Source organism: Pongo abelii, chromosome 8, assembly GCF_028885655.2.
Source record: "Pongo abelii isolate AG06213 chromosome 8, NHGRI_mPonAbe1-v2.0_pri, whole genome shotgun sequence".
Classification (NCBI taxonomy): Eukaryota; Metazoa; Chordata; class Mammalia; order Primates; family Hominidae; genus Pongo; species Pongo abelii.
The window spans coordinates 12,476,715-12,490,926 of NC_071993.2; the positions used below are offsets into that span (position 1 = coordinate 12,476,715).

A 14,212-nucleotide genomic window follows, 5' to 3' on the forward strand; every position below is an offset into this window, starting at 1 on the left:
ATCTTACAATCAGTCTCCCCTCTCCTGATAATGGCACCTTTTTACAGAACAAAATTAAAAAAAGAGAGATCTCGAATTTTGGAGAAAACGTTCCTGGGCAGTTTTCTTGAGGCCACGTGGTCGTTTAGGCCTGGCTTTGCTTATATGAGGAAGCATAGTTGTTGCTTTAATGCCCTAGGTTTTTATAAATGCACTTACGCACATCACCACATGCACCTCCCTCAGTTGTTTGAAATATACTATTAAGATGCAATGTAAATTGATAAGATTCTGTTTCAATGTCTGTGTAGATAAAGTAAAATTCAGTGCAGCGTAGAAAATTAGGGAAAATCCCATTTTTGTTTAGGGCTCCTTCCTCATATAAGAGGCAGCATATTTACTGTTGTAGTGTCCTTAATTTTATAAACGCATCTGTGCATATCATGAAATTTGTCAGCCAGGCGCGGTGGCTCAAGCCTGTAATCCCAGCACTTTGGGAGGCCGAGGCAGGTGGATCACGAGGTCAGGAGATTGAGACCATCCTGGCTAACACGGTGACTAACATCCTGGCTAACATCCCGTCTCTACTAAAAAATAGAAAAAATTAGCTGGGCGTGGTGGCGGGCGCCTGTAGTCCCAGCTCCTTGGGAGGCTGAAGCAGGAGAATGGCGTGAACCCGGCAGGTGGAGCTTGCAGTGAGCCGAGATCACGCCACTGCACACCAGCCTGGGAGACAAAGCGAGACTACGTCTCAAAACACAACAAAACAAAACAAAACAGAAATTTGTCTCATTGAGTTGTTAAGAATAGACTCTTAATTCTAATATGAACTGACAAGATTGTGTTTCAATGTGAGTAGTAAAATGTAGGTCTAGGAGAAAGTCTCAACTATTTTCAGGCCTAAGGTAGACAGATACAGGTTAATTCTTCCACTTAAATATCCAATGGGGTGTATTCATTTAAAAGTTCCGTGAGGTCTGAGAAAATGAAATAAAAAAATGGTTTGGTTAAGAAAAATATATACATTTGGGGATTTTTTAAAGAAGTCATTTGATTCTCTTATTTTGGTTTTGAACAACACTCCTCTTTCTTCATTAAAAATGATTTTTATGGTCAAGCATGGTGGCTCATGCCTGTAACCCCAGCACTTTGGGAGCCCCGAGGTGGGCGGATCACATGAGGTCAGGAGTTCGAGACCAGCCTGGCCAACATGGTGAAACCCCGCCTCTAGTAAAAATACAAAAAATTAGCTGGGTGTGGTGGCAGGCACCTGTAATCCCAGCTGCCTGGGAGGCTGAGGCAGGGAGAATCACTTGAACCCAGTAGGCGGAGGTTGTGGTGAGCTGAGATCGCATCATTGCACTCCAGCCTGGGCAACAGAGCAAGACTCCGTATCAAAAAAAAAAAAAACCCAAAATTTTATACATCATGGTGGACATCTATTGTGGTTGTCTCCTTGACATCCATTTCTCCATCTTCTGGTAACAGCTGTTCAGTGTTTATCTGGTGCCTTTATTTGAGTAACATTTTGACAGAGATTTATGAACTGACCCTGACTATCCCTGAGACTAAGCAGACTGGCCCAGCCTGGGTTTCAGTTACTCATGCTCGGTAACCTAGGGTATATTACTGACGTTTTCCAAATCCCGCTATAAATGGGACTGATGATATTATTCACCTCATAGGATTAATGTGACGATTAGTAAATAAAAATGGGCTGGGTGAGGTGGCTCACATGTGTAATTGTAGCACTTTGGGAGGCTGAGGCAGGAGGATTACTTGAGGCCAGGAGTTTGAAGTTACAGCGAGCTATGATTATGCCACTGATTTTTTTCACCAATATACGTGACTCATTGTTTTTTTTTTTCCCTGAGAAAATGGAAGGATTATTTCTTTGGAGATGAGTAGTTTTACTAGGACATATCTTGATATTAACCATCCATGTATTTTCTGATACATAATGTGCCTCTTCAGTCTGTGGATTTAAGCTTTTATTTCTGGAAGATTTTCTTGAATAGTATCTTTAAATACTTTTTATTGCATTATTTCAGTCTCTTCATAAGGTATCCCATTTGTGGATAAATTGAGCTTCCTATTTGTTTCATATAATTTTCTAGTTAATCTTGTTCATTCCCATCTTATTTTCCCCCCATTTTTGATTGTGTTCTCTATTCCTTTTGAGTTTTTTTTTTTTTTTTTGCAATTTTCCTTTTGCCCTTTTGCCATTTCCAATGTAGTCTGTATATCTATAGTATTTTATTTCTTGCCCCCTTTTTTTTTTCTGCTCTCTCGCTGAGGCTGGAGTGTAGTGGCATATTCATAGCTCACTGCAACCTTGACTTTCTGGGCTCAAGCAAGCCTCCCAGTCCAGCCTCCCAAGTAGCTGGGACCACAGGCATGTGCCACCACACTTGGCTAATTTTAAAAATTGTCTGTAGGGATGGGGTCTTACTATGTTACCCAGGCTGGTCTTGAACTCTTGGGCTCAAGCAATCCTCCCATCTTGGTCTCTCAAAGTGCTAGGATTACAGGCATGAATGAGCCACTGCACCTGGCCCTTCTTCTTTTTTTTTTTTTTTGAGATTGTCACTCTGTCTGTCACTCTGTTGCCTAGGCTGGAACGCAGTGGCATGATCTCGGCTCACTGCAACCTCTGCCTCTTGGGATCAAGTGATTCTCCTGCCTCAGCCTCCCTAGTAATTGGGATTACAGACGTCCACCACAACACCCAGCTAATTTTTGTATTTTTAGTAGAGATGGGGTTTTGCCATGTTGGCCAGGCTGGTCTCGAACTCCTGACCGCAGTCCATCTGCCCGCCTCGGACTCCCAAAGTGCTGGGAATACAGGCATGAGCCACTGTGCCCGGCTCTTGCTTCTTTCTTGAGCAACTCCAGCTCATGTTCGAATTCCTTCTATTGCTTTGCCCTGTCTTCCCTGAGCAACTGCATCTTTGCTTTAAATTCAATATTTTAAGTTAAAATAAATTACGACATGTTTGAACACAAATTTTATCTATTCTCTAGCGAAGTTTTTCTTGTGTTGTTTCTCCACTGCTATTTGTTTCTTGCTTTTTTTCTTCCTTCCTTCCTTTTTTTTTTTTTTTTTTTAGTAGGCCTGCATTACCAGAGCTCCCCACCAGCCTTTTTTTTTTTTCAATTGGAGGAATTTCATAAAGATTTTGTGCTGGTCCCTCCTTGATTTTTCATCATCTTTGAGCTAGATGCATTCCTGTATGAACGGCTACTTTCAAGAGGTTCATGCTAAGGAGCGGGCCCTGGACTTCCAGGCTAGCTGGAATTCTCCTTGGGTCATGCTCAGTTTTCCTACGACCCAGGTCAGAAGATTCCTTTAGTCTTTACCTCTTCCAAAAGAAATCTGAAACTACAGTGCTGAGTTCTTTGTCTCTGTTGCCTCAGTGACAGACTGCTTTTTGCAAAGGTGGCAGTTTTGTGTGATTCCTCATTTAGTTACGTGTTTCCTTGGTGTAGATTCTAGTGCACACCATCAACAACTTATGTTAACCAGCAGTATATAAGAAATGAGCTCCAGTAACTCTCTACTATTTCTAGGAACCGAGGACACAATTTAAGGTGCTAACAGTTTTTACAGCATTTGTGAGAAGAGCCCCACCCGCCCCCAACTTAAGAGTGTTGTCAAACAATATATTTAATGGAGAGGATAATGCCCAACTTATTTTATTTTATTTTATTGAGACGGAGTCTCCCTCTGTGTCCAGGCTGGAGTGCAGTGGCGTGATCTCCGCTCACTGCAACCCCCACCTCCCAGGTTTAGGTGATTCTTGTGCCTCAGCCTCCCAGGTAGCCGGGACTACAGGCATACGCCACCATGCCCAGCTAATTTATTTTTTTATTTTTTTGAGATGGAGTCTTGCTCTGTCACCAGACTGGAGTGCAGTGGCATGATCTCGGCTCACTGCAGTCTCTGCCTCCTGGGTTCAAGCGATTCTTCTGTCTCAGCCTCCCGAGTAGCTGGGACTACAGGCTTGTGCCACCATGCCCAGATTTTTTTTTTTTTTTTTTTTTGAGACGGAGTCTCGCTCTGTCACCCAGGCTGGAGTGCAGTGGACGCTCTCGGCTTACTGCCAGCTCCACCTCCCGGGTTCATGCCATTCTCCTGCCTTAGCCTTCTGAGTAGCTGGGACTACAGGTGCCCACCACCATGCCCAGCTAATTTTTTTGTATTTTTTTTTTTTAGTAGAAACGGCGTTTCACCTTGTTAGCCAGGATGGTCTTGATCTTCTGACCTCATGATCCGCCTGCCTCGGCCTCCCAAAATGCTGGGATTACAGGCGTAAGCCACCGCGCCCGGCCAATTTTTGTATTTTTAGTAGAGACAGGTTTTCACCATGTTGGCCAGGCTGGTCTTGAACTCCTGAGTAGCTGGGATTACGTCTCTACTAAAAATACACAAAGTTAGCCAGGCATGGTGGCACGCTATGGCCCATAGTCCCAGCTACTCAGGAGGCTGAGGCAGAAGAATTGCTTGAACTTGGGAGGCAGAGGTTGCAGTGAGCCGAGATCACGCCACTGCACTCCAGCCTGGGCGACAGAGCGAGACTCTGGAAAAAAAAAAAAGTTTGTGTCTTGGCCAGGTGCAGTTTCTCACCCCTGTAACCCCAGCACTTTGGGAAGTTGAGGTGGGCAGATCACTTCAGGTCAGGAGTTTGAGACCAGCCTGGCCAAAATGGAGAAACCCCATCTCTACTAAAAGTAGAAAAATTAGCCAGTTATGGTGGTACGTGCCTGTAGTCTCAGCTACTCGGGAGGCTGAGGCAGGAGAATCGCTTGAACCTGGGTGGTGGAGGTTACAGTGAGCTGAGATCACGGCACTCTACCGTGGCGACAGAGCAAGAATTTGCCTCAAAAAAAAAAAAAAAAGAAAGAAAGAAAAAAAAGAAGTGTGCTTTTTCTTGAGGAGCTTGTCCAGCTTAGAATAGCTTGATAATGCCAAATGAACATCATTACAGAAAGTTTGGAAAAGAAATAAATCTCCCTACGGCAGTTCCACCAGTACAACAAATACCAAATAGCGATCTTGATTTCATTTCTTTCTTTCTTTTTTTTTGAACAGAATCTCACTCTGTTGCCCAGGCTGGAGTGCAGTGGCATGATCTCGGCTCACTGCAACCTCCGCCTCCTGGGTTCAAGTGATTCTCCTGCCTCAGCCTCCTGAGTAGCTGGGATTACAGGCGTACACCACCACGCCCAGCTAATTTTTGTAGTTTTAGCAGAGACAGGGTTTCACCATGTTGGCTGGGCTGGCCTCAAACTCCTGACCTTAGGTGATCCACCTGCCTCTGCCTCTTAAAGTGCTGGGATTTTACAGGCGTGAGCTGCTGCTCCCGGCCTCAATTTCATTTCTTTATCCATTCGACACACATTTACAGATCAGTCAGCATGGGTAGGTTACCGTGTCAGGTGCTGGGAAACACTGGCGAGAAAGTTAACAGGTGCCTTGCTCTCAAGGAGCTTATAGCCTGGTAGGAAAAGTCACGGCCACAGAGCCACGTGGAACTTCTCATTTGCTTTCCCTTCATCTTTACTGTTCCTGTAAAATTGCCTTCTTTTTTTTTTTTCTAATGATTATTATTATAGATTTAGGGGTACAAGTGCGGTTTTGTTACATGGATATACTGCGTAGTGGTGAGGTCTGGGCTTTTAGCTTAACCATCAACAGAAAAGGGCACATCGTGCCCATTAGTTAATTTCTCATCCCTTCCCCTACCCCACTCCAATGTCATTATTCCACACTCTCTGTCCACATGTACACATTATTTAGCTCCCACTTCTTCTTCTTCTTCTTTTTTTTTTGAGATGGAGTCTTGCTCTGTCGCCAGGCTGGAGTGCAATGGTGCAATCTCGGCTCACTGCAACCTCCTAGGTTACAGCGATTCTCCTGCCTCAGCCTCCTGAATAGCTGGGATTACAGGCATGTGCCACCATGCCCGGCTAATTTTTATTTTTAATAGAGTTTCACCATGTTGGCCAGGCTGGTCTTGAACTCCTGACCTCAGGTGATCCACGGGCCTAGGCCTCCCAAAGTGCTGGGATTACAGGCGTAAGCCACCACGCCTGGCCTTAGCTCTCACTTTTAAGTGAGAACATGTGGTATTTGACTTTCTGTTTCTGAGTTATTTCAACTAAGATAATCGCCTTCAGTTCCAACTGCGTTGCTGCAAAAGACATGATTTCATTCTTTTTTATGGCCGGGTAGTAGAGAATCAGCACTTCTTTAGCTGTGGGGATAAAAGCTGAGAATGAGAATTGTTTTCATGAACTCCCGCGGCTGTTCCTGAGGCCAGGCAGCAAGGGCAACATAGGAGAGAACCCGATAGGAAAAGAGGAGAAGGAAACACAGTGGGAGGAAGGGAAGGAGAAAGAAAGGATAAGAAGATGCTGATCGTGGGCCTGAGAAAGCGACAGTTGGGATCTTGGTTGACTTTCGCCCTGGTTCCCATTGTTTGTATTATCTAACCTTTGGCACAAGTGAAATACATGATAGTTTTTCAAATATGTTTCTTATTGAAGGGGATGCTGTTTGCCTTGAACTCTGGTAATGTGCCTCAAGTATAAGAGAAGTTACTTAGTAATTCTTCTCACCCATGCCTCTTGGAAATTGGGTTTGTGGATTTATTCTATATCTAACCGGCAAGTAAATCCTCTATTTGCTCTTTTCAGTTTGGAAAACCTTAAGCTAACCGTCTTTGAAAGATGGAAACCAGTATGGAGGTCCCAGGAATGGGGATGCCAGGGTGTCGTCTGACCTCTTTAGGGTCAGGGTAGGGGCTGAGGGAGAGCAGCTGGGCTGCCTCCACTCCAGCCAGTGTCAGAACTAGGCACAAGGTGCTGGATGAAGTTTCCTATTCAGGGAGCAGAATTTTTTTTTTCCTTTTATAGTGAAATTGGAACAGTCCTGGGAAAATGGGACAGGTGTCCCCAATCAAGAGACAGAGCTGTTTACCCAACTACGAGGAGAGGCCCCGAGGGAGGGGAAGTGTTGATACCAAGAAATCTAAAATTTTCCGATCAAGAGGTCGCCCCTGCAGGTTGGGGACCAGGGAACTGGAGCACGTGGGCTGCCCTCTGACAGGTGGACACCAGGAGCGGGGCGGGGAGGCCAAAGTACAGCTGGGAGATGGGAGTCCGGAGGGAATTCTCTGGGTTAGTTTTGGCAGTCCATAGGAAAGCAGGTGCCTGCCCCGCCACCCGGACACCCTACTAAGCCAGCCGCGGGTGGGCCCCTCCTCCGAGGGGACTGCGGGGCAGACGATCACTTCTTTCACTGAGTCTCTGGGAGGAGAGAGGGAGATGCCAGAAGGGGCCAGGCGTGAGCCAGGGCAGCCAGGCCGGCCAGGCCCGCCGGCCGCTCCAGCCCAGCACCAGGGCGCCCGTTCGGCTGCCAAACACCCCCGGGAGTTTTGCTCGCAAAGGGACCACGAGGCAGCTGGTGGCGCGTCCTGCGCGTGCCCGCCCAGAGGCTCCCCGGCTTGCTCCTCGCGGGTGCGTCCCGAAACTGACGTGAAACCGATTTGGTGCAATGCGAATGAGCTCCCGCCCGCCGCCGCCTCCATCCCAGCCGCCGCCGCCGCCGCCCGTCGCCATAACAACCGGCCCCCCCCACCCCACGCCGCGCCCCTCGGGTCCCCCGGGCCACCGGCCACAGCGCGGGAAGGCGCCCCGCCCTCGGCGCCCCGCATCCGGCTGCCGCGCACCCCCGCCCGCCCGGCGCTTCCGAGCCACGCAGAGGCGCCCCCTCCCGCCGGAGACGGGAAAGCCCCGGCGCCCCCAGACTTGGCTCCGTTTCCAGCTCTCGGAGGGGCTGGGGCTCTCCCGCGTGCGCCCCGCACCTGCCGGGGGCCCGCTCCCGCCCTCGCCGGGGCTCCAGGGGGCACGACGGCCGTGGCCCGGCGCTCCTGGGAGGGGAGCGGGACATCCCCGAAGGCGGCGCGCTGGAGGCGGGGAGCGGCCGGGGCGCACGGGGAGGGCGGGGAGCCCGCGGGAGGGGGAGGAGGGGGAGGAGGGGGAGGAGGCGCGAGGTGGGGGGGAGCGCGGCGGGCGGCAGGGAGGGAGCGGGAGGGAGGCAAGAAAGTAGCAGAAAGTGAGGCTGGCAGGCGGCGGCAAAGGAGCCGGCGCGCGGCGGCGGCAGGAAGTCTGTGCCCGAGAACAGCAGAAATAAGAGCCAGGGAGGGACCGCGGCGGCGGCGGCGAGAGCGAAAGAGGAAACTGCAGAGGAGGAAGCTGCGCCGCAGCCCGAGCCGCCCGGCATCCCCGCCGCCCCTGCGCCCGCGCCGCGCCCCCGGTGCCCCCTCCCCAGCGCGCCCCCGGCCGCTCCTCCGCGCCGCGCTCGTCGGCCATGGCCCGGGAGAACGGCGAGAGCAGCTCCTCCTGGAAAAAGCAAGCTGAAGACATCAAGAAGATCTTCGAGTTCAAGGAGACCCTCGGAACGTAAGTGGGGACCGGGGAGGCGAGGGTGGAGGTGGCCGCGGCAGGGGCTGCATGGGCAGCTCCAGCTGCCGCCGCCGCCACTACCGCGGCAGGAACCCAGCCTGTCACCGCGTCCTCATTGTCCCGTTCTCGGCGCTGCGGAGCCCCCCCGAGCGCGCCCGACGCGTGGGCCTGCGACCCCCGGGTGGGCGCCGTTCCCGGGAGGGGGAGGGGGCAGCGCCGGGCTGTCAGGGAGCAGCCCACGCGGGCGCGCGACTTCCCACTTCTCCTGCCACCGCCACCCTCTCCGCTGCCTTCTCCCCACGCGTGACTGTGGGCTGAGCATGGTGGGGATGGCTGTTTACCGGCTGTGTGCGTTTACTCGCCGTGTGCATGGGCGCACCGCGTTGGCGAGACGTGGTCACGAGAAGATCAGCCTCCAGTCGTTCCCATTTCTGTCCTTACATCATGTATTCCTATGGAATTGGCATCTGCACGTACGAGGTGTAGGCAAGACTTTGGGTGGCCACGCGAGGATGGAAGGGAAGGGCTTCGCAGTGCTCAGGGTCACACGTGGGCAGAGCCTCACCGGAGGGTCTGTGCATTTCACGCGGGCTCGGCCGCACGCGCCGGGGAGCGCGTCTCCAAGGGAGGGTCTGTGCGCGTCGCTGCGCGGGCGGTGCTCTCCGGGCTGCATCGAGTCCCATGCTGATGGCTGCGTCTCAAGAAAGCAGAAATAATCCGAAGTCGATGGCAGGAACGCTCCAAGCATGTGCTGCTCAGCTTAGCTGCTGTTCCCTTTCTGCCCAGAGTTGGGTCTTGTTTGTTTTGTTTTGGAGCGGCTCAGAATAGGTGGGGAGGCTGATAGTGAAAGAGAATCAGGACCTGCCGAATGAGTCTGAAGTTCAAGTTATTTTCGTCCCTCATACGATCAGTATTTGTTGTGCATCAGTATCTGTCAGTGTATGTGGATTCGTGCACAGGTGTGCAGTCTGAAATGCCCATTTTGCAGGGGGTCATGGAGGTGTTGATTAGGCTGGGAAGAGAAAGAGGAGCTATTTCGTGGGATAAATCAGTGCGTTGTTGGGTGCCCTTTCTTTCCTTCCTCCTTTTTTTCTGTGTGCTTGTTTTTGCGCTTGGTTTGTTTTTTCCAGCACCACATTACACAGCTTGTCTTCACCTCCAGGCTCGGGGTCTGCTGCTGTTCAGTCATTTCCCCTCACCCCCACGCAGATCTGCAGGGGGTCCCCCGGAGAGAAGTTGTGAGGGTGGCGTTCCCAGTCCTGCTTCTGATTCCCGGGAAGGCGCACGCTGAGGACTAGAGTGGGGTCTCCCTGCTGTGGTTGTTGCCTTTCAGGGAGGGCACCTATTTGCTGTCTTTGTTGGAATGAAAATAGAAAAAGATGTAGCTTTTTAATAAATAGGGGTTTGGGGTTGCCTCTCAGTGCAGCCAGGTAAGGGGTTAGTTTGGGTCAAAACTTTTGAAAATTGCCACTGAGGTTTATTCGGTTTGGGGTTGTGATTCTGAGATGCTCAAGTTACTGAGAGACAGGAAAGCATGGCCTTTGCTTGTCATCCAGGACCAGCGCTGTGGCCGTCGATGAGGGGGTGGGAGAGCATGGGGACCCACCCTGTGTCAATGCTTTCCTGTGCGTGGCTTGTTCCCACCCGAGCCCCCCACACTGGCTTCCTGCCTGTAGCCTCCGGGTGACTGATGCCCTGTCCCCTAACTGACTCCTGCAGCTGCACCTCTGCAGTGGCGGGGCTGCTGAGCCTCCGAGCTGTGGCTCCCGCTTGGAGATGACTGCGGGTGGTTTCCACCTTGGGGAAAAATGGGGATTTGCCTTCTGGTGCCAGAGCGCATCTCTGGCAGAACAGCCTCTTGGACTCCAGCCATGTTCCCTGTGAGCTTTGGGAATGGGTCTCTCTTAAGGTCCTAAAGCATTGCCTTCTGCCTGGGATGGAATTCTTTGCAAAGGAGCGTCCCACTGTAGCACTGGCAGGGGACCTAGAAGAATGATAGAAACAGTGTGATGATCAAGATGTTTTTACTCCACATAATAATCATGGTAATCATAGGTGGTATTCTGAAATGTATACCCAGGATCAGGTATTATTCTACATGCCTTATGTGCATTAATTCATTTAAATCTCAGAGTAACCTTATGAGGTAGGTATTTACCATTACACCCAATTTGCAGATGAGAAAACTAAGGCAGCAGAGATATTATGTGAGCTGCCAAACCTTAGCTAACTATTAAGTGGCGGAGCTGGTATTCACAGATAGGCAGATCAACTTTTGATTATTCCATACAGGGTTGACACACTTTGTAGATACTGTAATGGCCAATGCTTAGTCAATAATTTGACTTAACTTTAGTATTTGGAACACGAACTTTAATATTAATGTAAAAAAAAACATAATGGGCTGGGCGTGGTGGCTCACACCTGTAATCCCAACACTTTGGGAGGCTGAGGCGAGCTGATCACTTAAGTCAGGAGTTCGAGACCAGCCTGGCCAACATGGTGAAACCCTGTCCCTACTAACAATAAAAAAATTAGCCGGGTGTGGTGGTGTGTGCCTATAATTCCAGCTACTCGGGAGGCTGAGGCAGGAGAATCGCTTGAACCGGGAAGGCAGAGATTTCAGTGAGTTGAGATTGCGCCACTGCCCTCCAGCCTGGGCTACGGAGCGAGACTCGGTCTCAAAAAAAAAAAATAAAATAAATAAATGAGAAAACATAATGATGGTAATAATGATAGCATAATGTTATCTAAACTTGGAAGCATTTCAGAGCTTTTGGGTTGTTGTCCTTTTGCCTCTGTGGACTTTCTTTTTTTTTTTTTTGAGATGGAGTCTTCCTCTGTCGCCCAGGCTGGAGTGCAGTGGCGCAATCTCGGCTCACTGCAAGCTCTGCCTCTCGGGTTCACGCCATTCTCCTGCCTCAGCCTCCCGAGTAACTGGGACTACAGACGCCCGCCACCACGCCTGGCTAATTTTTTTTGTATTTTTAGTAGAGACGGGGTTTCACCGTATTAGCCAGGATGGTCTCTATCTCCTGACCTCATGATCCGCCCTCCTCGGCCTCCCAAAGTGCTGGGATTACAGGTGTGAGCTACCGCGCCCAGCCGCCTGTGTGTACTTTCTAGAAGTGGTCCCCAGTTCAAGATGCCTGCTCCACCCTGGGCCACGACCGGTGACTCTGGCCTGAGTCTTAATGTGGAGTTGACTTCTGGTCCCTTCAATGTGGATTTTGAGTCTGGGCCCTTCTCTTGTTTTGAATGAACTCTAACACAAATGAAAGGCATCAACAATTAACCACTGGCATTCATTTCCAAAGTATGCCGCAGTCCCAATCACTTTGTTGGCCCCACTGTCTCCCTACGTCTTTAAGATAAGAAGGCAGGAAAGCCTTGCAAGAAGCAGGGCTGTCAGCTCACAGGGTTCACATGCATTTAAAATAAAGCATTGCAAAGGCTGGAGGAGCGCTCACTTTGCCAGACTTTGTAATCTGATATCCACTGCCTTATCCAGGTATCTCACCTCATGGAGCCGAGCATTTACTGTTGGAAGCTAAGGGGTCAAGGCGGTTAGACTGTATGGTTAGAGGGACCTTGCTGGAGAGTGGGGGCCGAATGGGAGTGAAGGTTGGCCCAGGAGGATGGAAAATGAGATTGAGGAAGCAAAGAGCAGCATAAGAGAAAGGACTGGGCTTTGTGCTCTGGCCTGGGTTGTCTGATGCACCTGTGAGTCAGGTCTCAGGGAGAAACCTTTCAACCTGTGCGCTTCAGTGCAGCCTCCTACAAAAGGGAATCCCAGAACATAACCATATCTCTGAATAAGGTGGTGAGATTTAATTATTGTCTATTAATCAACATGTTTTCAGATCCTTGGCACACTATGAGAGCAAATAAATGTTATGTAATGGCAAATTAGGAGGGGTACACATTTCTGTTGGTGTATTTGCCAAGGCTGTTCAGGCCGTCTCTATTGTAGCTATCTTTCAGTGACTACTGAAGCAAAAAATAAAAAAAACCCCTAAAATACTATTCAGAGAAGTATATGGATGGGAGGAAGGCTTCGGTGTGGTGTCTAGGAAGCACCCCAGACTCATAGAAGTCACTTCTGCAATTTCCAGGCTGTGAAATGCATGTGAATGGAAAGGCCTGGGTACTTGGCACGTTGCAGAATGAGTCTCCCAACAAACCTCATTTCCCCTGGAGTACAGAACATGGCGTGCCCTAGAAAATGGATCTTCATCTCCACGGGGTGTGAACGCATGTTTTTCGTGTAGACTGAGCATTTGAAGTTGAAGTTGTTCCTGTCTGTAGATGGCTGGACAAGGCATCGTGGAGGATTTGAGACTGGGTTTTAGATCTGGTTCAGCCATGAGGAGTTTTGTGGCCTGTGGGCTGCTTGGACATTGACCAACATTACTTTCTTCCTGTCTCAGTTTCTTCATTTATAAAACCAAGGCAGGCTGGGGGTGGGGAACAGGGAAAATGAGATAATTTTCTTTTCTTTTTTTTTTTTTTTTTGAGACAGAGTCTTGCTCTGTCACCAGGCTGGAGTGCAGTGTCGCGATCTCAACTCACCACAACCTCCACCTCCTGGGTTCAAGCAATTCCCCTGCCTCAGCCTCCCAAGTAACACCACCGTACTCGGCTAATTTTTTGTATTTTTTAGTAGAGACGGGATTTCACCATTTTGGCCAAGACGGTCTCGATCTCCTGACCTCGTGATCGGCCTGCCTCGGCCTCCCAAAGTGCTGGGATTACAGACGTGAGCCACCATGCCTGCCCGATGAGAAAATTTTCAAGTACCCTTGCAACCCTAAGATTTTGTGGCTCCCTGTGTAAGGAGGGCACTTGCTTTTGTTCCCGAGGGGCTTTCCTTGTGTGGCTAGGTGCAGCTCATTTCTGTTTGGAGGAAATTTTTTTTTTTTTTTTTTTTGAGACAGAGCCTTGCTCTGTCACCCAGGCTGGAGTGCAGTGGTGCGATCATAGCTCACTGCAGCCTCAAACTCCTGGGCTCAAGTGATTCTCCTTCCTGAACCTCCCGAGTAGCTAGGACTACAGGTGTGCACCACCATGCCTGGCTAATTTTTTAATTTTTTGTAGAGACAGTTTTGCTGTGTTGCCCAGGCTGGTCTCAAACTCCTGGCCTCAAGTGATCCTTCCACTTTGGCCTCCCAAAGTGCTGGGATGACAGGCACGGGCCACTGCACTTGGCTCTGGAGGGACATTTTTGTGACTGTACTAGTAGCACAATAAGAGCTCAGGACAAGCACCCTGATACCACTTCGTGTCAATAGCAGTGTGTCTCCTTTTTCATTAAATGAGTGCCTGCTGGGTGCTGCTTTAGGAAGACTATAAATAGAAACTTCCATGGGTCAAGCACCGTCTTTTCCCACTCATCTCATACTACGCTACTTATTCTGAAATTGCCCAATGAATACATCTATTAAGGACACAGATGATTGGTTTGTCTGAAAGTCCAGATGGAAAACAGACTCAACTTTTCTTTTTTGGTGTGTATGTGTTTGTGTGTGTATGTGTGTGTATGTGTGCGTGTGCATGTGTGTGTATGTGTGTGTGTGGTGGGGGAGAGAATGCACAGACACTCAAGGTGGTTTGGTGAATTTCATAGTCGTTTTTCTGGGGTTACTCAGAATTTGAGAGTCCGTGAGAAGCATTAGGAAGAACATTACCGAGAAAAAAGGAGGGGTGGGAAGCCCCTAGACTTCTCCCCGAGGGTATCCCCGCTGCAGTCTTCCTTAGATGTTTG

At 49.7% G+C, this 14,212-nt stretch overlaps 1 protein-coding gene across 3 annotated transcripts in view; it reads left to right on the forward strand.

Annotated features, from left to right (window-relative positions):
* The first annotated feature begins 8,018 nt into the window (after positions 1-8,018).
* The window catches only part of CAMK1D (calcium/calmodulin dependent protein kinase ID), a 486,434-nt gene continuing 480,240 nt past the window's right edge, over positions 8,019-14,212 (forward strand). For all 3 annotated transcript variants that reach the window (XM_054521920.2, XM_003780664.5, XM_054521919.2), the window contains exon 1: positions 8,019-8,445. In XM_054521920.2, coding sequence (XP_054377895.1) covers positions 8,354-8,445 — 92 coding nt within the window. In that variant the 5' untranslated portion in view covers positions 8,019-8,353. The remainder of the gene's footprint in view (positions 8,446-14,212) is intronic.